Source organism: Microcaecilia unicolor, chromosome 3, assembly GCF_901765095.1.
Source record: "Microcaecilia unicolor chromosome 3, aMicUni1.1, whole genome shotgun sequence".
In the NCBI taxonomy this organism is placed as follows: Eukaryota; Metazoa; Chordata; class Amphibia; order Gymnophiona; family Siphonopidae; genus Microcaecilia; species Microcaecilia unicolor.
The window spans coordinates 423,038,369-423,064,198 of NC_044033.1; the positions used below are offsets into that span (position 1 = coordinate 423,038,369).

At 42.6% G+C, this 25,830-nt stretch overlaps 1 protein-coding gene across 1 annotated transcript in view; it reads left to right on the forward strand.

Moving 5' to 3' along the window:
- The window catches only part of SMC6 (structural maintenance of chromosomes 6), a 413,908-nt gene that overhangs the window by 351,845 nt on the left and 36,233 nt on the right, over window positions 1–25,830 (forward strand). The window contains 3 exon segments of the mRNA XM_030198844.1: window positions 1,404–1,529; window positions 17,255–17,360; window positions 19,848–20,000. Coding sequence (XP_030054704.1) covers window positions 1,404–1,529; window positions 17,255–17,360; window positions 19,848–20,000 — 385 coding nt within the window.

Genomic DNA, 25,830 nt, shown 5'->3' on the forward strand with positions numbered 1-25,830 from the left:
AGACAGCAAAATCAACAAGCTCTCTGAGGGTGGGAGAGGAGGGGGAAGATATTTATGTGAGAAAGGGGGGCAGATGGGCTGAGGCCGGGTGGGATATACGAGAGAAAGATAGGGGCAGATGTGCTGCAGGCAAGTGGGAGAGATGAGAGAGAAGAAAGGAGACTGTCTACAGGGCTCTGTGGAGGTGGAGGCATCATCTACTGACACTTTTTTTTTAATCCACTTGTAATTCATTTGCCTAAGAGATCTGTATATATTTACTGAAGTTTGCACTGCTTAATTTTCTTTCTCACTTTATTCTTCGGCATTTTATACCATTTATTAAATTTAGATATGTTTTATCTGCAACTATTTTACTGACTTTTCTTTCAGTATGTTGTCAGACATTTAAGGACTCAGACCCTGCCCTCCCCACCCACCCCACTTAAGCCTCCACAAACAGCTGAACCATTGACCGCCTATGGCGGTGGTTGCACTGGGGAGAATGAAAACCCACCTTGAGTGGACCGGCTTCAGCTTTATGATGTAACACGTCTCCTGTTCTTTCTCCAACCTCCTTGGGCTTCTGTGATAGCTTCAGGTATTATGGACAGTCTTAACAATGCAGGAAGCAAGTCTGAGGAGTATCCTAGTGGTTAGGGCAGTGGACTGTAAACCAGGGCACCCAGGTTCAAATCCTACTTCAGCTGTCTTATTTATGTTAATTGTGAACCCTCCAGAAACAGAAAAATATCTACTGTACCTAAATATATGTAAGCACCTGCAAGCCTAAAGGCTATAGAAGTGATGTACATTCAGTTACAATAGGTATGTTGCTGTTCCTGGAGGGCTCACAATTACAAAATAAGATTTAGTGGGATTTGAACCTGATTCCCTTGGTTCACAGTCCCCTGCAGTAACCACTAGGTTACTCCCTACACTTGCTTCCTGTTTGGTAGAATGCCCATAATAGCATAATACCTGAAGCTATTGTAGAGCCTGGTATCCCCTTGCTGTTTCAGGTGAGAGGGAGGGGAGGGTGCCCCTCTCCTCTGCATAGATATCTATGTGGCCATTTTCAAAGAATGCTGCATACAGACATCCCTTTTCCCCTGTTCCTAATTTGGACATTCCAGTTTTTAAAATGGATGTTCATGCTGGATGTTTCCAGCATATGGACGTCCATGTCATGTATTTTCAAACAGGAAATCTTGACTTATTTCCTGTTCAATAATACATTTCAGATGGATGTCTGTTTGGGACATTCTTACGTATACATCCTTTCAGAAATGCCCTTCCACGTGAACATGTTCAAATATCATTAAAAGATGTCATTTGCCAACTAAAGTATTTCAGTACTGTTAGTTCAAATATGTCTTACTCTTTCTTTTATTTGTATTTTATTGTTCTTGTTGACAAATTAGGCAATATCAGGAAGCAAAGGAAACTTATCAGGATATAGATAGCAAAGTAAAGAATCTCAAAAAGTTCATTAAGCTCCTAGATGAAATAATGACCCAAAGATACAAGACATACCAGCAGTTCAGAAGGTAGGAGACAATGCATACTTCTGAATACTTAACATTGTTTGCTATTTATATTTATAATAACTGATTTTGTTTCACCTTTCAACTCAGTTTATTATTAAAGCAGATTTCAAACTAAGGGTGCACTTATCTCTAGAAATGTCACAGTGCTTTTAGAGTATCATGCTTACGTATCCGTTTTAATCTCAATATGTGTGAAGGAAATATATTCCCTTGCATATATAGTCAAGCAAGGCGCAAGCTACCTATTTGTAAGTATGAAATATAAAATTTGCATTATGTTTTCATTCAAGTGGTATTCTAATATGCTTTACATTTTTAGATAACTAAAGTTTCTTAGTTCAAACATAGCACAGTGCATTTAAAAAACTGAACCATGTCTCTGCAAGTTTAAAATCTATATAAATTACATGAGGGGATCTCCAGCTCCACTGGAAAGGAGCTCCGGTTTGTTTATTTTTGTGTGTGTGTGCAAAAATGTGTATCCACTCTAATCAGATAATAGAACAAAAGACGATAGAAAAGTGCCCTAACAATACATCTCCTACAAATGTGATGCTTTCACCCTAGTACGTATACGTATGAAAATATGAACAATGTATGTAGAAATATGAAACATTTAAGCATACGTACAGTGTATGCAAAATAAAAAAAGGTTCCCTCTAGAAACGTCCAGTCTGCCCATCCCCAGCACCACTAACTCTTCCTTTCCTAAGGGGATCCACATGCCTGTCCACACTTCTTAAATTCTGGCCACAGTCCTCGTCTCCATGCCCTCCACCGTGAGGCCCTTCCCCACATCCACCACCCTTCGTGAAAGGAGGAATCCGAGAAAATACTCGTTTCCTGTTAACTTCATCATATGCCCCTCATTCCAGAGCTTTCCTTCATTTGAAAATGACTCACCTCCTGTATATTGACACCACTGAGGTAGATTGTGTTGCTGTTTTCTCAGCAGCTATTTGGATTTTTTTTTTTTTTTTTAATATTGATTTATTTCTAAAAAATTTAAATTAACACTCCAACATAAACTTTGTATTGCCAGAGTAGCAAAGAAATAATTAGGAAAGTCCCCATTAAAAAAGAACAGAATGAACGGGCATTAGTCTACTAACAAGGAAGGGGGGGGGGCATGAAAAATACACATTACCTGAGAGGAAGTAAAAAAGGAAGAATTAAGAATCAAGAATGTATACTACCAGCACCTAATAGCTATAATGTCCCAGGTAACATCATGGACCTCACTTGGGAGTCTTGCATCAGCTGTGAAGGTTTCAAAGAAGTGAAATTAGTATTGTCTATCTGTAGAATTTGAACCGTGAAATTTTACAGCTTTATTATTACAATCCTACATTAATCTCATTTCACTTGGCACATAATCTTTAAACACAGCAAAGTTAGACATTTTTTTAGCATGACCAACCAGCGATATTTGCACATTCCAATTGTTTGCACTGTAAAAACTACCTTTATTTTTTGGGGGAAAAAGGGGGGTACCAGCTTACTGTTAATGACATTACAGGTGATGTAGGCTTTTGTGTGGGGAGCAATGTTGGAGGCCTATCACAAGCTCCATCCAAAGCCACAAATAATTTCCGAACACGAAGGAAGCATTACAGTTGATCTGGGACAGCCTGCCACAAGGACTGATCAAAAAGGCTGTTAATAATTTCCCAAAGAAACTGAAGGCCTGTTTTAAAGCTGGAGGTGGGCACTCTGAGCATTCACAGTGAATGTGAAATTCTGACACATTGTGAAATTGTATAGTTTAAATGATGATATTTTACTGAATTCTAATTTGAACATTTTTAAACATGCAAAAATCGCTAGGTAGTAACCCTAAAATGTCAGTAACATCAACATAGTAAATGTTTGTTTAATACGCAAGTATGATGACTAAATGAGTATGTAAAATATCTCTTTGAAATTTGAAAATGGGAACAAATTCTAGGGGGTTACTTTTATGCCTCACCCTGTGTGTGTGGTGTATGTAATGTATATATATATTTTTTTTCCAGCCAATTTAGCCCCAAATATCCCCATACCCTGTGACTTTCTTACTTTAGTTTATTCTTTGCCTTCATGTACCACCTTTTGGCCTATGCAAGACACTCGAAGGTGGTTTACAATTAGACAGTACAAATGAAGAGACAGAGAGTGGAGGTCACAGCGGGCCATGTCCCTAACCCCACCCCCTCCACCACCATCATCCCCCACTCCACAATTGACAAACTAAAGAGTAAGAAATCATCAAGACTAAGTTGTATTGACCCCAAAGTTCTGAAAGAACTCAATCATGAAATAGGTTACAGATTACTAACAGGTGTTAATTATTCAAAATACCCCCCTAGCAAAGTTGTGGTGTCTATATTAAGATGTCTATATTAGAAAAGGGGGAAAAAGTCTCAACCAATGCGGCAACTATTATCCAAGAATTTTATTGCACGCACAAAAAAAGTCATCATTTGACTAGAAAACCCCCCTGTTAAAAATCAGTTTATTTTTCCATTTTTTTTTATTCCTTTTATTCTTAATTTTTTGTTTTATGCTTCACACAAATAGACTTTAGTGATGTGTACTTTCTTTCTGCAACACTAATGATTTTTTCATAAGATGCACACAACCACTTATCTTTGAAATGTCTGCTCCAGCTTGCGTGTTGATTCCAATGGTCCCGTTTCGATATTCTTCTTCAGGGAACCATACCCGCCACGAACCTTTGATAACAATCAATGCTGGAGTCAAAAGCAAAAGATATTGTGTTACGAGTCCATATCGCACATTGTAAAATGCACAAAGATCCCCTTGTACAAAAAATAGACAGCATGTCCTCATGCTATTACCTTCATGCTGGAGATTACATCGACTGACATCAGCATTACTGGGCCAGGCTAGATTTAAATGTTGTTGATCGGTGTATGATATTTTTGATTATTCAAAATAGACTCGGGAATGGAAGGTGGACAGTGTAACACCAGTTGTTAAAAAGGGCTTCAGGAGTGATCCAGGAAATTGTAAACAGGTGATCCTTATGTCCGTTCAGGGCAAAATGATAGAAGGGCTTTGTATGAAGCAAAACTGACCATATACACAGCTTAATGGTAATAATCAATATGACTTTAGCAAAGAGAAGATTTTCCTTACCAATATTAAATTTTTGAAATACAAACACACTTTGATAAAGATGAGCTGGTTGATATGTGGAGGGACATCTTCAAATAATGTCCAAATCAGAATAGTGACGTCCAGCTCATAACATCCAAAATGGACATCCATCTCACATGTATATTCCAGTAGAAAATTTGTCAGAAATTCCTGTTTGAAAAGCTGAGAGATAGAATATCAGGACATCCAGCAAGAGCAGCTATTTTACAAACTGCAACTTCAAACATACGAACGGCAAAAAAACAGGACAAGGACATCTGTCTAGCAGCATTCGTAGAAGAATGGCCACACAGACATCACTGTAGAGCAGAGGAGTAGCCTAGTGGTTAGTGCCAGTGGACAAGGGACCCAGGTCACATTCCACTTTAACTCTTTTATTTTGTACTAGCCGTTAAGCCCGTAAAAACGGGCGAGATTTCCAGCTACCCTCCTCGCCGCCGCTCCCTCCCCCCTCCGTGCTGGGCCCCTGCACTGACCTGACAGCACCTCTCACCTCCGTGTGAAAGTGCTGCAGGCAGCAGCAGATCGCTCGGCTTCTGCCTGCAGCAGTTCCACAAGGAGGTGAGAGGCGCTGTCAGGTCAGTGCAGGGGGCGGGGAGCGGCGGCGGGAATGGGGGGAGGGTGGAGGTTGGTGCGCGCGATGTTCGTTTCCAGGCGGCAGCGTCCGACAGTGACTCCGACTCCGTTTCCCTCTCTGTTCCGCCCTCTGACATCATCACGTCTTGACGCGAGGGTGGGACAGAGAGGGAAGTCTCTACTGCGCATTTGCAGGGTGAGTCGGTCACTTGCCGGTTATATGTTTGATTGTGACCCTCCAGGAACTGACATACCTACTGTATGTTGTTACAATTTGCTATGCCGCTTGATTAAAATAATAAATCACAGCAGTTTACAAAAATCATAAAACATTAAATCAATAGAAAAGAACTCTATTACCCAGGAAAGAACCCAGCCAATGATTAAAGAGGAGGAGTGGCCTAGTGGTTAGGGTGGTGGACTTGGAACTGAGGAACTGAGTTCGATTCCCGGCACAGGCAGCTCCTTGTGACTCTGGGCAAGTCACTTAACCCTCCATTGCCTGCCGCATTGAGCCTGCCATGAGTGGGAAAGCGCGGGGTACAAATGTAACTAAAATAAAATAAATTAATTAAAGAGACCTCATTGCCAGAACCACACACATCCTTCATGGCAATGCACTGGTAAATTAAATTCAGTTGAAAAAAGTAACTGTTCAACAGCACCTTAAATCTAATAAAAGACTCCACGCTTCAATCGGTAGCTGATTCCACAAACAAGGAACCACCCAAAAAAAAAGCCCTCTTCCTCGTTAAGAACCTGACACACTAATGAAAGAGCAGGAACTACTGTTCTGTTACCTGCCTGAGTCCGCATTGTACACAACTTCAGTAGCCTTCAGGCTTATATATTTAGATGCAAAAAAGCTAAAATAGGATTTCAATCAGGGTCCCTTGGTTTAAAATCCACTGCACTAATCACTAGACTACTCCTCATATTTGCTTCCTGCTTTGCTAAGAATAAGTACATAAGTAAATCTACACTGGGAAAAGACCAAGGGACCATCGAGCCCAGCATCCTGTCCACGACAGCGGCCAATCCAGGCCAAGGGCACTGGCGAGCTTCCCAAACGTACAAACATTCTATACATGTTATTCCTGGAATTGTGGATTTTTCCCAAGTCCATTTAGTAGTGGTTCATGGACTTGTCTTTTCGGAAACCGTCTAACCCCTTTTCAAACTCTGCTAAGCTGACCGCCTTCACCACGTTCTCCGGCAACGAATTCCAGAGTTTAATTATGCATTGGGTGAAGAAATATTTTCTCTGATTTATTGTAAATTCACTACACTGTAGTTTCACTGCATGCCCCCCAGTCCCAGCATTTTTGGAAAGCGTGAACAGATGCTTCACATCCACCCGTTCCACTCCACTCATTACTTCATATACCTCTATCACGTCTCCCCTCAGCCGTCTCTTGTCCAAGCTGAAAAGCCCCAGCCTCCCTAGTCTTTCCTCATAGGGAAGCCGTCCCATCCTCGCTATCATTTTAGTCGCCCTTCGCTGCACCTTTTCCAATTCCACTATATCTTTCTTGAGATGCAGCGACCAGAATTGAACACAATACTCAAGGTGCGGCCACACCATGGAGCGACACAACGGCATTACAACATCCTCGCACCTGTTTTCCATACCTTTCCTAATAATACCCAACATTCCATTTGCCTTCCCAGCCGCAGCACACTGAGCAGAAGGTTTCAGTATATTATAGACGACGACACCCAGATCCCTTTCTTGGTCCGTAACTCCCAACATGGAACCTTGCATGACGTAGCTACAATTCGGGCTCCTCTTTCCCACATGCATCACCCCGCACCCGCCCACATTAAAGGTCATCTGCCATCCAGCCGCCCAGTCTCGCAAGGTCCTTCCGTAATTCTTCACAATCCTGTCGCGAGTCAACGACCCCGAATAACTTTGTGTCATCAGCAAATCCAATTACCTCACTAGTTACTCCCATCTCTAAATCATTTATAAATATATTAAAAAGCAGCGGTCCTAGCACAGACCCCTGAGGAACCCCACTAACTACCCTTCTCCATTGTGAATACTACCCATTTAACCCCACTCTCTGTTTCCTATCCTTCAACCAGTTTTTAATCCACAATAGGACTTTTCTTCCTATCCCATGACCCTCCAATTTCCTCTGTAGCCTTTCATGAGGTACCTTGTCAAACGCCTTTAGAAAATCCAGATACACAATACCAACCGGTTCCCCTTTGTCCACATGTTTGTTTACTCTTTAAAAGAATTGAAGTAAATTGGTCAGGCAAGATTTCCCCACACAAAAGCAGTGCTGACTTGGTCTCAGTAATCCATGTCCTCGGATGTGCTCTGTAATTTTGTTTTTGATAATAGCCTCTACCATTTTCCCTGGCACTGACGTCAGACTAACCGGTCTATAATTTTCCAGATCTCCCCTGGAACCTTTTTTAAAAATCGGCGTTACATTGGCCACCCTCCCATCTTTCGGTACCATGCTCGATTTTAAGGATAAATTGCATATCACTAACAGTAGCTCCGCAAGCTAATTTTTCAGTTCTATCAGTACTCTAGGATGAATACCATCTGGTCCACAAGATTTGCTACTCTTCAGTTTGCTGAACTGCCCCTTTACGTCCTCCAGGTTTACCGTGAAGTCAGTAAGTTTCTCTGACTCGTCTGCTTGAAATACCATTTCCGACACCAGTATCCCACCCTAATCTTCCTCGGTGAAGACCGAAGCAAAGAATTCATTCAATCTCTCCACTACGTCTTTGTCTTCCTTGATTGCCCCTTTTACCCCTCGGTCATCCAGCGGCCCAACCGATTCTTCACCTCACTTTTCAACCACGCCGGCTGTCTTTTGGACTTCCGTCTTTCTTTTTTAATTTGCGAAATATGTTTGGCCTGGGCCTCCAGGATGGTATTTTTGAACAGCATCCATGCCTGTTGTACAGTTTTTACCCTCTCAGTTGCCCCCCTAAGTTTTTTTTTTTTTTTTTTTTTTTTACCGTTCTTCGCAATTTATCATAGTCTTCTTTTTTAAAGTTAAATGCTAACGTATTTGACTTCCTGTGTATAGTTACTTCAAGGTTGATATCAAAACTGATCATATTATGATCACTGTTATCAAGCGGCCCCAGTACCATAACGTCCCTCACCAGATCATGCACTCCACTAAGGGCCAAGTCTAGAATTTTTCCTTCTCTCGTCGGCTCCTGCACCAGCTGCTCCATAAAGCTGTCCTTAGTGACATAGTAGATGACGGCAGAAAAAGACCTGCACGGTCCATCCAGTCTGCCCAACAAGACAAACTCATATGTGCTAGTTTTTGTGTATATCTTACCTTGATTTGTAACTCTCATTTTCAGGGCACAGACCGTACAAGTCTCCCCAGCACTATCCCCGCCTCCCAACCACCAGCCCTGCCTCCCACCACTGGCTCTGGCACAGACCGTATAAGTCTGCCCAGCACTATCCCCGCCTCCCACCACCGGCTCTGGCACAGACCGTATAAGTCTTCCCAGCACTATCCCCGCCTCCCAACCACCAGCCCCGCCTCCCACCACCAGCTCTGCCACCCAATCAAGGCTAAGCTCCTGAGGATCCATTTCTTCTGAACAGGATTCCTTTATGTTTTTCCCACGCATGTTTGATTCCGTTACCGTTTTCCCTCTCCACCACCTCCCACGGGAGGGCATTCCAAGCATCCACCACTCTCTCCGTGAAAAAATACTTCCTGACATTTTTTTTGAGTCTGCCCCCCCTTCAATCTCATTTCATGCCCTCTAGTTCTGCCGCCTTCCCATCTCTGGAAAAGGTTCGTTTGCGGATTAATACCTTTCAAATATTTGAACGTCTGTATCATATCATATCACTGTCCTTGATTTCATCAAGGAATTGTACCTCCCTAGCGTGCCCCAATGTTACATTTACCCAGTCTATATTGGGTAATTGAAGTCACCCATTATTATCACATTGCCCATTTTGTTTGCGTCTCTGATTTCTTTTATCATTTCTGTGTCTACCTGCTCATCCTGGCGAGGCGGACGATAGTATACTCCTATCACCGTCCTTTTCCTTTTATACATGAAATTCAACCCACAATGACTCAAAGGTGGGATTTGTGTCCTGCTGAATTTGTAATCTATCTGAGTCAAGGTTCTCATTAATATACAATGCTACCCCTCCACCAGTCCTTTCCACCCTATCACTACGATATATTTTGTACCCCGGTATGACAGTGTACCACGGGTTATCCTCCTTCCACCAAGTCTCATGTAATGCCTATTATATCCAATTTTTCATTAAGTGCAATATATTCCAACTCTCCCATCTTATTTCTTACAACTCCTAGCATTTGCATATAGACATTTCAGAGTATGTTGTTTGTTCCTATTTGCGTGATGCTTAGTACTTGATACTATTGATTTGCATCTTTTGTCTGATCTTTAGTTGTATTTAAAGGCACCTGGCCAATGCTGACATAGCTTGTCTTCAAGAGACCAGATTGTCCGCTGAAGAACACGAAAAGCTCAAGAAAATGTGGGTGGGCCAAGTAGACTATGTATCCTCGGGTCAGAGAAGAGGGGGGGTGGCAATTTTATATCGCAAGCATTTAGTGTACTCATCAGAAATTGTGTTTAAAGACGAGGAGGGGCGTTATCTGATGGTCAGGTTGAATATTCAGGGCAAAGAAATGTACTTGTTGTCAGTATATGCTCCCACCCCCCAAACACCTGATTTTTTTCCTGAGTTGATGCGGGCTCTCCTCCCGTTTAGAGACCAAGAGATAATTCTTGCAGGGGATATGAATGCAATCATGGACAATGAGGTGGATTGTACGGGGAGGAGGAACATGAGGGCAGATAATAGAAGGGGGAAGGACTTACTATCCTCTTTCGTGACATCTCTTGGGTTAATAGACACATGGAGAGCTCTACACCCAGAGGGCAAAGACTTCACACACAGATCCCGCGCACACGGGACTTGGGCACGCTTAGATTACATTTTGTGTCAGCATCTTTGTTCCCAGGTACTACGGAGGCCTCCATAGAACAAATTATAATCTCTGACCACTCCCCGATGAGATTACCATAGAATTTGGGGGGGGACTCACACAACGAAGCACTGGAGGTTTCCGGGCTACCTGGTGAAGGACGTGGATTTCACCAGTTTCCAAAAAAAAAAATGGGAGGAGTTCTCTCTCCACAACCAGCAACACAGGGGGGACCCAGTCTTGTATTGGTGCACGGCAAAGGTAGTGATGAGGGGGGAAGTGATCTCTTACATGGCGGCCAGAAAGAAAAAAGTGGCCGCTAGTATCATTAATCTGACAGCGCAACTGAGGCGACGCCAACGCAAATTCATTACCTCCCCCTCACAGACACACAGGGACAATTATGAAGCGCTGCAAGTTACCATAAATTCCTTAATACAAGAACAAACACAAAAGAATATTACCTATCACAAATTTAGATTGCATAAGTATGGGAATAGGCAGGGAGGTCTGTTGGCCAAGATGGTTAGCCCCCCCGACTGGAAATCGCACTATCCTACACTGAAGGACCCGCAGGGGAACATCCATAATAAAAACTAATGAGATACTGAGGCTGTTGCAAGAATATTTTAGAAACTTGTATACAGCTGCGGGCCCGGCCCCCATGGCGGAGGTGGATAGGTTTCTGTCCAGATCAGGGTTGCCCAGGTTAGATGAGGGGACCCGAGCTGCCTTGGAATTGCCCCTGCAGCTAAAAGAACTTCAAAATGCTATTCGTAGCCTTAAGCTGGGGTCGGCCCGGGGATAGATGGATTCCTCGGGGGAATTTACAAAACATTACAGTTGTCCATAGTCGCACCTTTAATGGAGTACTACCAGGCGGTGATAGACGATGGGAAGCTCCCACAGCATGAAAACACGGCACTGATTACAATCTTACTTAAACAGGGCAAGCCGGCGGGGGATCCTGACTCCTATCGCCCCATCTCTCTAATCAATGTAGACGTCAAACTACTAGCAAAGATACTGGCTAATAGATTAGCAGCGAATATCTCAGATCTCATAAGCCCAGCACAGGTGGGGTTCATTCCCAAACGTCATTCTGTCCGACACGTGCGGAGAATTCTCTTAGCCATGGCCCTTTGCAATGGTCAAAAAGAACCTGGTATGCTAGTAATTCTAGACGCAGCGAAGGCTTTTGATCATGTGGACTGGAGTTATCTGTTCAGGGGTGTTGGAGTGGATGGGGTTCCCAGAAGGATACGGGCGCTGAATGGTGCCGATGAAATTAGGGGGGTGAACATTGCTGTGAAGAGGTGAAAACCTTGGCTTATGCGGATGACATTCTGCTGGTCTTGCGGGAGCCTCAGGCGTTTTTTGCGACATGCCTTGGAAGTTGTGAGGCGATATGGGGCTCTTTCGGGGTTTTCGCTGAACCTCCAGAAGTCATGCGCACTCGCCTTAGATGTAGGGCTACAACACACATGGCAGGGGAGCTTCCAGCTACGCTGGGCAGATACAAAACTAAAATATTTGGGGATAATAATCCCTCGGGATCTGTCGACCCTATACAAACTCAATATTGGCCCAATGATGGAAAGTATGAAACTAAAATTGGCATTGTGGCAGGCTCTCCCGCTCTCCCTGTGGGGGCGGATTGCACTCTTTAACATGCTTATGGCCCCGAGGGTGGCTTACCTTTTCCAACAGCTCCCACTGTTTTGAAAGGGAAAGAAGAACGGGTTTTAAACAGGCTGATGCAAAATTTTCTCTGGCGGGGGAAACGTCCTAGATTGCCCTTATCAGTAGTCTTCCACCCCCAAAGAACAGGGTGGATGGGGCTGTTGAGTTTAAGGGTACCTTTCGATCGCATGCGTTATGAGGCATGTCAACGATTGGTTTCGGGGAACGGCCGAGTTTTCCAACACGGTGGCTGAGACGACTATCTTCCCTGGGACACATTTTAGTTATCTCCTGCACACGGGTTCTCGCTTACCGCCCTTAGCATATTATCGCCATCCCTTATTGTATTCACTCAGAGCTACTTGGAGGTGGGTGTGTAGGAGACACAATTTCAATGCCAAAGTCACACCGTTGCTTTCTATATGTAACAATCCAGAGTTTCCTCCGGGGCTGGGTGCTAGTGTCTTTGGCCGGTGGAGGAACAGAGGGGTTGTTTATTTGTCTCAAGTAGTTAATGAAGAGGGGCAACTCAAAACATTGGCTGCTCTCACAGAAGAGTTTGGCATTCCTGGCACACACTATTTTGCGCACACACAATTAAAGCACTACGTGTCCTCTCTCACATGGTCTGACCTCACAGAAGATGTAGTAGATATTCTTACAGAGAATTATTCGCTTGGGGCACAAGAATCTGTCCCCCTGCGGTTTCATCTTCAGCAGCTAAAGGACTCCACCCAAGAAATAGATTATACGCGGCTGGCTGCAGCTGGTCAGAGGACTTGGGGTGTACGCTTACTCTGGAGAATTGCAAGAACTTCATTAGGAAAATTCACTTACAACACCTGTCAGTCCCACAGTGTGAAAAAGTTATATAGATTTCCTTTGGAGGACATACTTGGCACCAAAGAGAGTAGCTCGTATAACTGAAGCTTGTGATGGGACCTGTACCAGGTGTGGGAGTGGGTCAGCCCTCACTGGGACATATGTTCTGGCTCTGTCCTTCGGTGCAGCAATTCTGGGGGGATATTCTTCACTCTCTGCACTCACAGTGGGGGTGCTCATTAGTGTATGACCCTCTGATTCTATTTTACATCTACAAATTTACAGAGAGACCACCACCCGGGTTTAAGAGATATGTCCAGTGGGCGATACTATTTGGGATTTCCACAATTCTGAAAACCTGGCGGTCGGAGTTGAGACCACCTATGCCACTCGGCGTGCCCTGATGATTCAGCAAATGAAGCTGTGATAGATGCAGGGTGCGGACACTGTACAGTGATGAAGGGGAGGCGTTCCGTAAACTATGGGAACCTTTGTGGCTGGACCATGCCCTCACGAGCGAGAAAGCTATATCTTGAACATCTGATTGACTCACAAGGGGGGGGGGGGGAACATGGGAGAGGGGGAGTTATTTGTTTAGGTTTTGGGGTTGTAAAGTTTTTTGGTTAATGGAAACTCAACATGGCTGTTATACGCTGTACTGTTTTATTTTGTGCTTGTGATGTATTATGCAGCATATGTTGACAATAAAAATGATTACACATAAAGGCACCTGGCCTACCACAGTCTGTTGTGCAACCTCACTATCCAGAAACCCTATCTTCCCTGTTTGTGAGATATCCTTGCAAGATACCTTATCCCGAACCATGCGCTTTTGAGCGACTGTCGGCCTTTCCCCCATTTCTAGTTTAAAAGCTGCTCTATCTCCTTTTTAAAAGCCGATGCCAGCAGCCTGGTCACACCCTGGTTAAGGTGGAGCCCATCCTTTCGGAATAGGCTCCCCCTTCCCCACAATGTTGCCCAGCTCCTAACAAATCTAAAACCCTCCTCCCTACACCATCGTCTCATCCACTCATTGAGACTCCGGAGCTCTGCCTGTCTCTTTGGCCCTGCTACCCTAGAGGATATGGATTTGAGCTTTCTACCTAAAAGCCTATATTTGGCTTCCAGAACCTCTCTCCCACATTTTCCTTTGTCATTGGTACCCACATGTACCAAGACAGCCGACTCCTGCCCAGCACTATCTAAAATCCTATCTAGGTGACGCGTGAGGTCCGCCACCTTCGCACCAGGCAATCCTCACCGATCCCTTAGCGATTCAGAAAGAAACGAGTATGCATGAAGGAAATCGCCTGCAAATGAGCTGTTCCTGTTAGCTCATTTGCACACGATTCCTTCCTAAGGAGGGGAAGGCCAGTGCAGAGCAGCCAAACATTATGGTTGGCTGCTCTGCGCATGCCAAAGACGGCTTCATATATGCAGACAAGCTGCGTGTATAATAGCTGTCTACAACCTTAAATAAATTGCCATCTGCAACCTTAGAAAAATACAAGTCCAGGTGAAAACGTCCAAGTGCTCGTCAGGGACGTCTTTTTTTTTTTTTTTTTTTTTTTAAGAGTATGGGGGAAGGACGTCCTTCGCTATGCCTCCATCCCTGCGACGGCAGTGAGGACGTCCAAAATGTGGATGTTTATGTGAGAAGGATGTCCAAGCCTAGATGTTTCTGTGAGAAGGACGTCCATGCCTTTGCTATGCCTCCGACACCCCCTATTTGGATTTTTGGATTACAAGTAGCAGCAGTGGGATTTGAACCGGCCACCTCTGGATTGCAAGACCAGTGCTCTAACCACTAGGCCACTCCTCCACTCCACTCCCTTGAAATTTGGCCTTTCCTATGGGGGGGCGGGCAGTTCAGGACATTAAAATGTTTGAAAGAAGGACGTCCACGCCTTCACTATGCCTTCACTGACACACACACATACCTCCCCTCCCCCCCCCCCCCCCCATGGACCTGCATACTGCTGCAGTGGACCTGAGTATAACCACTGGGGGAGTCGGGAGGTCATCCCCGATTCCCTCCGGTGGTCATCTGGACAGTTCAGGCACCTTTTGAGGCTTGGTCGTTAGAAAAAATGGGCCAGTAAAGTCGCCCAAGTGCTCGTCAGGGACGCCCTTCTTTTTTCCATTATCGCTCGAGGACGTCCATCTGTTAGGCACGCCCCAGTCCTGCCTTCACTATGCCTCCGACATGTCCCCGGGAACTTTGGTTGTCTCTGCGACGGAAAGCAGTTTGAGAAGCCCAAAATCGGCTTTCGATTATGCCGATTTGGGCAACCCTAAGAAAAGGACGCCCGGCTCCCAATGTTTCGAAAGATGGGTGCCTTTCTCTTTCAAAAATAAGCCTGAATGTGAAATCTCTTTCTGGAGAATATGGTGAAGGTGGCTAACATAGTGGATATAGGGTGCTGGACTTGATGGACTATGGTTAGACTCAGCATGGCTTACCTTGTGTTCTTACACACAGTATCTTATTCTTTGGGCTCTCTGCTCACACTCTGTTCCTGGAGTGTAGTGATGGTTCTTGAGCCATGTTTGTCAGTCTCTCAATTCTCCTGAGACACAGGATTCATGTATAGACACAATTTCAGTGCTCTCTAGACCTGTCAGGATGGCTGGCAGCCCCCAGATCCTCTCCCAACCTTTTCTCTCTCCCAGTCTTCCCACACACACGGTTTTAATAATCTACAGTGTAGGACGATTGATCATCTTACCCTTCCTCAACGGGGTGGTGACATCAATAGGACACTACTGCAGAAAGAACTGTTCTGGATTTACCACCTGAACACCATGGAACCCATGGGCCTCAACACGCATATGCATTGGGGGTGTTACATGTGATCAAGTTGTTTCTGTTGACATAACTCCGCTGATTCCAGGTTCCGGTTATTCCATACGTCATTTCCGGTCCGTTAGTCTTTAAAAAAAAAAGATGCCGTCGCCATTTTTTTCAAACAATCGTTGGCGTTCATGTAGTAAAGAATTACACCTAGTAAGTACATGCTGATTTTTTGGGGAGTTTTCCAAGTTCATTTAGTTCGTGTGGTTTCTTATTATTACTCTCTTTAATAGGACAGCACCATTGCAACAGACAAGACCAGCTGTGACCCCTTGATAAAGCGTTCCGTGAAAGGGTACCTGTCGGGGATAATAGACTGAGACAATTCAGATAAGTCTGGCTGGTTTTTTTGGGTGCTTCCAATTTAACTGCCACCATAAGTCGCATTGCACAGAAGAGAGCTTTATCTTTTTTGAATAAATAGCACAGAAGGGAATTTGTGCACATTGGGAGAGATTGCGGTGTGCACATTAAGCATTCTTTTGGATAAGGAAAAAGATAATATAGAAATATTCAAAAATTGAAAACATTAAATTTGGTAGGAGGGGGATCAGTCAACGATTACACAAGGACACCACTGGGCAAACATCCTAATATAGGGTATACAAAGCCGTTTGAAAATCCAGACCTGTTTCTTCCCCCTCAGATCAAATTCGAGTTTGTATTGCAACACATGAATGTGAACTTCTGACTATCATTGATTTTTAAGTATTTGTAGGATAATCAATATAAAACCTGTTTTACTCTCTTGGGATCTTGCCAGGTGCGTGTGACCTGGATTGGCAACTATTGGAAACAGGATACTGGACTTGATGGATCTTTAGTCTGGCCCAGGATTGCAACGCTTATGTTCTTAAGTCTCTTCATATTCTCTTTTGACCTGTCTTATCAAGCATTACATCTAACTTGGCAATGCATATGCCAAGTGAAACCAAATTAAAATAAAGTAAATTAAATTTCTTTATTTTGATCTGTTTTCACTTATTTTTAAATGTCATATTGGCTTTAATAAACTTTCACTTCACCATTTAACTATGCTGGCAGTTCGTAGTGCTTATTATTGATAGTTATCACCTGCTAAAGCTATTATATAATTAATTTCCAATATGTGTTATATTAAAGACTTTTTTCCCCATTGACAAAGAGGATTGCACCAGGCATCTTATACTTAGATCTGAGCTATAGGACAGCTGTTCTGTCCTTGCACCATCAAATTACATCACTCCACTTGTACATCTGATCAATCCTGTTGTCTGTGGAAAACACATCTTCCTTTGAAGAGTGATCAGATTAAATGACCAGTATTTAAAACTGCCCATGAAGTTATGTTACTGACTTGACTTTATGGAACATTAATCATGGGAACAATGTAAGTCGCATAAAAAGAAATACTTCTATGTATGCTACCATGAACATATTGAGGTATGTTTTTTAGGACCCGTGATCAGATTTTGTATTGCTCTTGAGTTTAGTATGTTTAAAACGCTAAGCAAATATGTTTGATTTGATTTGGTTTTATGGAAGACTCCTCTAGTTTGTAGGTAAACTATTTGAAATGATGTTGATTCTGGAAAAATAGGAAAAAAAATATATATATAGTTAAATCCATTATTATTTCTCATCTAATATAAATGTATTTAATTTCCAAGGTACCTTACTGTACGCTGCAAGTTCTACTTTGATACTTTATTATCTCAACGAGCTTATTCTGGAAAAATAAATTTTGACCACAAGAATGAGACACTTTCTATAACAGTAAGTGAAAGTACAGGTAATTCTTTGCTTTTAATGGGAGGTCAACTTAATTTCTCTGAATATTAAACTTTCAAAGACAAGCCTGATAAATAATCTGAACACTAGCACTTTTTTCTTTGTCATTCTCTCTGAAGATGAGCACTTGAGCCAACTTCACAAGTGGATCTCTTGACTATACATAGATAGCAGATGCACAGAAACGTTCAGAGTTTTTTAGAAAGGCAAATGCTAAGCTTTGATTTGCTCTTGTATACAGAGACATAGGGCCCACCCAGTTTGGGCTCAGGCCCACCCAGCAGTGCTGTACCTTTTAACATCACTGGGCTTGGAGAGGAGCAGACTGGGCTTCCACAATCCTGCATCTCCCCCCCCCCCCCCTTAGTGTTGCTCTTTTGTGATCGGGTTCCCCAGCATTGGCAGCAGTCCCCACACGCTGCCTGCCACTAAGCCAGAAGCCTCATTTCTGTTGCGTCCCACCCCCCCTCTGTTACAACTTCCTGTTTCTAATTAGGTGGAACGCGGCAGAAAAGAGGCTTCCGGCATAGCGGCAGGCAGCATGTGGGAATCAGTGCTGTTGCAGGGGACCTGGTCAAGCAAGAGCGATGCTTAAAGGAGGGAGATGCAGGACTGCGGCAGCCCAGCCTGCTCCCTTCACCATTGCGGGGGGGGGGGGGGGGGGGGGGGAGGTTGGGTAATAGAGGGAGAATTGTTGGACATAGGATGGAGAGGGGAGAATTGTTAGACATAAGGGTGAGAGGGGAAGGCGAGATGCTGCATGGAGGATGAGAGAAGAAGTGTTAGACATAGGGGGTACTATCAAAACTTTAAAAAGAAATTTAAATACATTGCAAAACAGCCTGAACTAGAAGTTGAGGAATGCACCCTGATGCAGCGAAAGGTGAAACATGACAGTGGGTCTATCAGAGAATTAAAATAAGTGGTCGAACTCACATATAAAATTTATGAGAGGAAATTTTTAAAAGTTTTAATAGTACTATGAAGGTGTTTATAAATGGTAATTAATAAACAGTGACCAATGAAGAGACAGGCAAACCACAGATTGAGTGGTCCATGTGAATAAAAGTTGCCACTGAGGTCCAGAAGACTGTTATATGGTATGGTGTTGTGATAAATTGAGTTTTTAGTGTTGGGTGATATATGGCATATCTTTGGTTTGACTATAGACAAATAAAGGTCATTCTCTACAATCTGAAAAATTGTCTTAATTGAAGTTTATGGATTAAGTGATGGATTTCAATTCTGGCTCAGAATGGGTTATGTAGCTACGTAGGAACAAAGAACGAACGGGCTCTCCTGATCAATTTAATTACTGTTAAGTCTGCTTTATTTGCCGTCAGATTTGAGGTCCTTGCCAAAACTTGTCATTCTGTTACATCCCACATCTGTGACTGTAACCTTGGAAAACCTGATTGGTTAGGTGTGCTTCCAGGCCAAGATTGTGAACATTGTTCTGCCAAATAACTTTTATAATGGCCGCACATGCTCAGTAAAAACATGAAAGCATCCATGGAAGCTTTTAAAGAATGTCCTCTGTATATTTTCTCCCATCTGTATAATGTATTACTTTGAAGAAGCCGCACCCCCATTAGCCATAGTATATGGGAGACCCAAACTCAGATGTCCTACGTCATAGTTTAACATCTGTGCATTGGAGTAGATTTATTCAAAATAAAATAAAACCCTCAACCCAGCAATGTAATAATGAATACTTCAAATGATTTCTTTGCAAAATTCCAGTAACATATGTCATTCTGGGGGGTTTTTAATCTCTCCGCCAAGAGAGATGTGGATGGAACCTAACCTCATTGTCTGGGGATAGATGCCAAACTCAGGAATTATTCATAACATTATGGTCCTTACATTAAAAAAAACACCCCTCTTTAATGGTGTACATAAAAATATGAAATGTTTCTCAATGTGCTGCAGCTTAGAAAAACTGCCACAAGATGTCATTACAGTCTTAACAAACAATATATTCTTTGTTGTGTTTACTTCCTTCTAGCAGGGTTAGGTATGGTTTTTCCAAAAAACATGTTTGTCAAAAAAAAAAAAAAGCTAGGTGTGTTTTGATCATTTAGATTGTATATTATCAAGCATTGTTCTATACATTTATCACAATTTCTTTATTTTTAAAGAAAATCAGAATGTTGAAACACTGACCCAAATGTTATTTGGTGTTCCTTTGCTAACTGAATCATGCAGCACAGCACATCAGTTGTTGGCTGATTCTCTGTGCACTGCAGTTGTTACCAATTTTTCATTGGTAGATTGTAGTCTCATTTGAAGTCATCTACATAGCAATCTCCACCCTCATCATTAACATTAATCAGCCTGCTGGGTTTTTGAATAGATATTGCTTGTTTTGTATTCTCTGAAGCATCTTCATTTTAGAAATAAAAGATTCTATTTTTACCTGATGTTTTGAATTTTAATAGTATGTGATTAATCTCCTTTGCCTTATTCAAGGTCCAGCCTGGAGAGGGAAACAAGGCTGCTCTGAACGATATGAGGTCCTTATCTGGAGGTGAACGCTCTTTCTCAACTGTTTGTTTCGTCCTTTCCCTGTGGTCCATCGCTGAGTCTCCTTTCAGATGTCTGGATGAGTTTGATGTTTACATGGTACCATTTATTTCAGTTAACCTACTTGTGTTTTCTATTAAAACTGCTAGGTAATTTCTGGGCAGTTATAATAAATGGCTGGTAAACCCAGCCAGGTAGTTGATCTTGCATTTCTAGAGACTACTACTGTTAGGCTTGTTTTCTTTTCACCCTACAGTCATTGTTTTTAAGTAGGTACAAATAACTAACTGGTGGAATAGGTAGCATTAGTTGGTGATATTTAAGTAAGGCTGATTTAAATCTCTTACATTGTAGTATTTTTCACCCAGATATTCACAAATTTAGTACATCATAGACATCAAAATTAGTAGAGTGGGGGGGAAGTATGCAAGAAGGTTTTTTTGCATATTCTATGTGGCTTTCTCTGAAGCAGGAACAACATTTTTCACATAGAAACATGAGACTGTACAGTGCTGCATACGTCTCAAAGTAATACAGAAATAAGTAATAGTGATTATTATACAATTGTCATTTTTTCTTTTAACTTGTCAGTATAGTAAACTAAACTATGTCCCATTACTTCTTTATGCCTGTTTAATTTTCTTATTCTCCCAATATTTTTTATTCAGCTTTTATGAATGCTGCTTTAGTGATTCTGTATAAAGGTGATAGTAAAAGTATAGCACTTGCACACTGAGCAGTTTTTAATGGTACTGTGTGAGCAGTTAAACGTACAGTGGTGGAAATAAGTATTTGATCCCTTGCTGATTTTGTAAGTTTGCCCACTGACAAAGACATGAGCAGCCCATAATTGAAGGGTAGGTTATTGGTAACAGTGAGAGATAGCACATCACAAATTAAATCCGGAAAATCACATTGTGGAAGTATATGAATTTATTTGCATTCTGCAGAGGGAAATAAGTATTTAATCCCTCTGGCAAACAAGACCTAATACTTGGTGGCAAAACCCTTGTTGGCAAGCACAGCGGTCAGACGTCTTCTGTAGTTGATGATGAGGTTTGCACACATGTCAGGAGGAATTTTGGTCCACTCCTCTTTGCAGATCATCTCTAAATCATTAAGAGTTCTGGGCTGTCGCTTGGCAACTCGCAGCTTCAGCTCCCTCCATAAGTTTTCAATGGGATTAAGGTCTGGTGACTGGCTAGGCCACTCCATGACCCTAATGTGCTTCTTCCTGAGCCACTCCTTTGTTGCCTTGGCTGTATGTTTTGGGTCATTGTCGTGCTGGAAGACCCAGCCACGACCCATTTTTAAGGCCCTGGCGGAGGGAAGGAGGTTGTCACTCAGAATTGTACGGTACATGGCCCCATCCATTCTCCCATTGATGCGGTGAAGTAGTCCTGTGCCCTTAGCAGAGAAACACCCCCAAAACATAACATTTCCACCTCCATGCTTGACAGTGGGGACGGTGTTCTTTGGGTCATAGGCAGCATTTCTCTTCCTCCAAACACGGCGAGTTGAGTTCATGCCAAAGAGCTCAATTTTTGTCTCATCTGACCACAGCACCTTCTCCCAATCACTCTCGGCATCATCCAGGTGTTCACTGGCAAACTTCAGACGGGCCGTCACATGTGCCTTCCGGAGCAGGGGGACCTTGCGGGCACTGCAGGATTGCAATCCGTTATGTCGTAATGTGTTACCAATGGTTTTCGTGGTGACAGTGGTCCCAGCTGCCTTGAGATCATTGACAAGTTCCCCCCTTGTAGTTGTAGGCTGATTTCTAACCTTCCTCATGATCAAGGATACCCCACGAGGTGAGATTTTGCGTGGAGCCCCAGATCTTTGTCGATTGACAGTCATTTTGTACTTCTTCCATTTTCTTACTATGGCACCAACAGTTGTCTCCTTCTCGCCCAGCGTCTTACTGATGGTTTTGTAGCCCATTCCAGCCTTGTGCAGGTGTATGATCTTGTCCCTGACATCCTTAGACAGCTCCTTGCTCTTGGCCATTTTGTAGAGGTTAGAGTCTGACTGATTCACTGAGTCTGTGGACAGGTGTCTTTCATACAGGTGACCATTGCCGACAGCTGTCTGTCATGCAGGTAACGAGTTGATTTGGAGCATCTACCTGGTCTGTAGGGACCAGATCTCTTACTGGTTGGTGGGGGATCAAATACTTATTTCCCTCTGCAGAATGCAAATAAATTCATATACTTTCCACAATGTGATTTCCGGATTTAATTTGTGATGTGCTATCTCTCACTGTTACCAATAACCTACCCTTCAATTATGGGCTGCTCATGTCTTTGTCAGTGGGCAAACTTACAAATCAGCAAGGGATCAAATACTTATTTCCACCACTGTATAAGAAGTACCATATTGAGTCAGACCAAAGGTCCATTGTGGCCAGCATTCTAAAGAAACCAGACCTTTTAGGGTAATACACTATTGTTTTGGGTTTAACTCATTCCTGTTAAGTAATACTTCATGATGAATTACATTCAGGTATAGTAGATATTTTCTTGTCCCCATGGGGCTTATAATCGGTACCTGAGACAGCAGAGGGTTGTGATCTTGCCAGGGCCACAAGAAGTGTCACTGTGGTTATCCTGGTTCTTAGCCCACTGTTCTAATCACTAAGCTATCTCTCAGTTAAAAACTTCAAAGAAGAGCTATAATTTTTAGGGATACAAATGAACATAAGAATGTAAGAGTTGTTTACCCAACCTTATATGATTTTTTTTGTTGCTAATGTCTTATTACATGGGATGTTATCAAGACTTACGTCTACTTCGTGTTGCAGTACCATTTTTATAAACTCCTGTTATGACTAAATTAAACATTACAACATTAAATGTTAAGGGTATGTCCCACCCTATCAAACAGACAAATTGATAACTCCAGTTGCTGAACCACAGTTATAAATTCCCCAGTGATAAATTCCCCAGTGTCCCCTTTGTTTCTCTTTGCTGTTTATGGGCAAGTTCTTTTTTCCTTCTGATGCAGCAAAACAAAGGGGCATTTGAAAGCCCAATTTTTTTTTTCATTCAGATATGTGATGCTTGTTTTTGATGATGTGCACAGTAGTTCAGAGCTTGTTTTATTGTGATAGATTCTTTATAAGCCTGTTTAAAAAATTTTGGATCCAGCGGGAAATTATTTAGTCAGCAGTTTGCTTACCATTATCAATGGCGGGTTTTTTAGTAGTAGTGTTTTCTCTGTGATGAGTTGTTTTCTACTATCCCTTTTTTCTGGATTGTATAGAAACCTGTGATAGAAGCCCTTTTGAGGGTTAAATGGCTGAACGTTTAGCCTTCCCCTGGGCAGTTCAAGTTTTCTATTGTTTAAATAATATCTAATTTTGCCAAAGGACAATCATCAGGAAGTGATCAAGTCAGATTGAATAACATTTAGAGATCTGATATTTTGCTGTCCTTTCTAAGAGTAGTTCCGATAAGAAGAAATTTGGTGAATGTACAGCCAATGCCAAGTTAAGATATACCCCCAAATTATGATCCTCAAACTGTCCTAGTTGGTGGTCCTATTCATGATAAACTGGGGGCATCAGGCCTGTAGCTTAGGTCTACAGACCATCAAAACTTAACTCTTCTCAAGATTTAGCTTTATATACTGTAATTATTTGCAGCTCACTTTATAATAGCTTCCAAACCCTTGCTGGTATTTTCAGTCACTCTGATAACCAAGTTGAGAGTCACAAACAACAGTTATGTCTCTAAGCATAAAAAAAAACAATTCAGCAGCTGAATATAAGCTTCATAGATGTGGAGGTAAACCAAAGCAGCACAGGAGAAGGATGGAGATAATCATTACAGCCTGCCCAAACGTCAGCAAATGAATAAGCAGTGCATTCCCATTTAAAATTCACTTTCCAATTAAAAAAAGATTCTAATCAAATGGGAAAAAAAGTAACAGAAAAGATGCAACTTAACTGAAAAAGTTTAATATAATTCCAGACAGTTGTTTAGCAAAAATGTTCATTCTGATTGAAAGTTACCAATAAAGTTGGAACAAAAAGACATGAAGGTACCCAAAGTGAAAAGACACCCCCAAAAAGTCATGAAGGTACCCAAAGTGAAAAGACACCCCCAAATCACTAATGTTGAAACAAATACCAAGAAATATAGATGGAACGTGATGGCCACAAATGCTCATAGTCTAAGCAATAAAGTTCATGACCTTCAAGCCCTGATGTTGGAGGCAGACTTAGATGTTGTTGCAATCACAGAGACGTGGCTCAACGGTTCCCACGAATGGGATGCAAGCATACCAGGCTATAATCTATTTAGGAAGGATAGAGAGGGTCGTAAAGGTGGAGGAGTAGCTCTGTATGTGAGGAATGATATCATGGCGACTGAAATGACAGGAACCTGGGGAAAAGAAGAAGCGATATGGATCACCTTAAAAAGAGATGATAGAACCTCTGTCCACGTGGGTGTTGTCTACAGACCCCCGACACAATTAGAGGAACTAGATAAAGATCTGATCGCAGATATTCAAAAATTAGGAAAGAAAAAAGAGGTTCTGTTGATGGGAGATTTCAATCTGCCGGATGTAGATTGAAAGGTTCCGTCTGCCAAATCAGAAAGAAGTAGAGAGATTGTGGATGCTTTCCAAAGTGCTCTGCTCAGACAAATGGTGACGGAACCCACGAGGGAGGGAGCAACGCTGGATCTGGTGCTCACAAATGGGGATAGTGTGTCAAATGTCCAAGTGGATGCACACCTGGGAAGCAGTGACCATCAAACGGTTTGGTTTGATATAACGGCTGAACTGGAGGGCGGCCACTCTAAACTCAAAGTCCTGGATTTCAAGCATGCTAACTTTAGTAAAATGGGGGAATACCTGAGGAAGGAGATGATGGGCTGGGAGGACGTACAAGAAGTGGAAGGGCAGTGGTCCAGGCTGAAAGAAGTAATAAATAGGGCCACAGACCTTTATGTAAGGAGAGTAAATAAAAGCAAGAGAAAAAGGAAACTGATGTGGTTCTCCAAGCAAGTGGCTGAGAAAATAAAGGCTAAAGAGTTAGCGTTCCAGAAATATAGAAAATCTCAAGAAGAGGAACACGGGGAGGAATACCGGATGAAACTGAAAGAAGCCAAGAGAGAGGTACGACTGGCGAAGGCGCAAGCGGAAGAACAAATGGCTAGAAATGTAAGGAGGGGCGACAAAAATTTCTTCAGGTATATTAGTGAAAGGAAAATGACTAAAAAGGGAATTGTGAGACTAAATACAGCGAACCGCTATGTAGATAATGATGAAGAAAAAGCCAATTTGCTAAATAGATACTTTTGTTCTGTTTTCACTGAAGAAAATCCTGGAGAAGGACCGCGAGGGACTGGCAAAAGTACACCTGAGAATGGAATGGCTAGAGCACCGTTCACGGAAGAGAGTGTGTATCAACAACTTGGAAAGCTAAAGGTGGACAAAGCCATGGGACCGGATGGGATCCACCCCAGAATATTGAGGGAGCTCAGAGAGGTTCTGGCGGGTCCTCTTAAAGATTTGTTTAATAAATCCTTGGAGACGGGAGAGGTTCCGAGGGATTGGAGAACGGCGGAGGTGGTCCCTCTTCACAAAAGTGGTGATAGGGAAGAAGCTGGAAACTACAGGCCGGTAAGCCTCACTTCGGTTATTGGAAAAGTAATGGAAGCGATGCTGAAGGAAAGGATAGTGAATTTCCTGGAAGCCAATAAGTTGCAAGATCCGAGACAACATGGTTTTACCAGAGGGAAATCGTGCCAAACGAATCTCATTGAAATCTTTGATTGGGTAACTGGAGAATTGAATCATCGACGTGCTGTAGACGTAATCTACTTAGATTTTAGCAAAGCTTTTGACACGGTTCCCCACAGGAGGCTCTTAAATAAACTAGATGGGCTGAAGATAGGTCCCGAAGTGGTGAATTGGA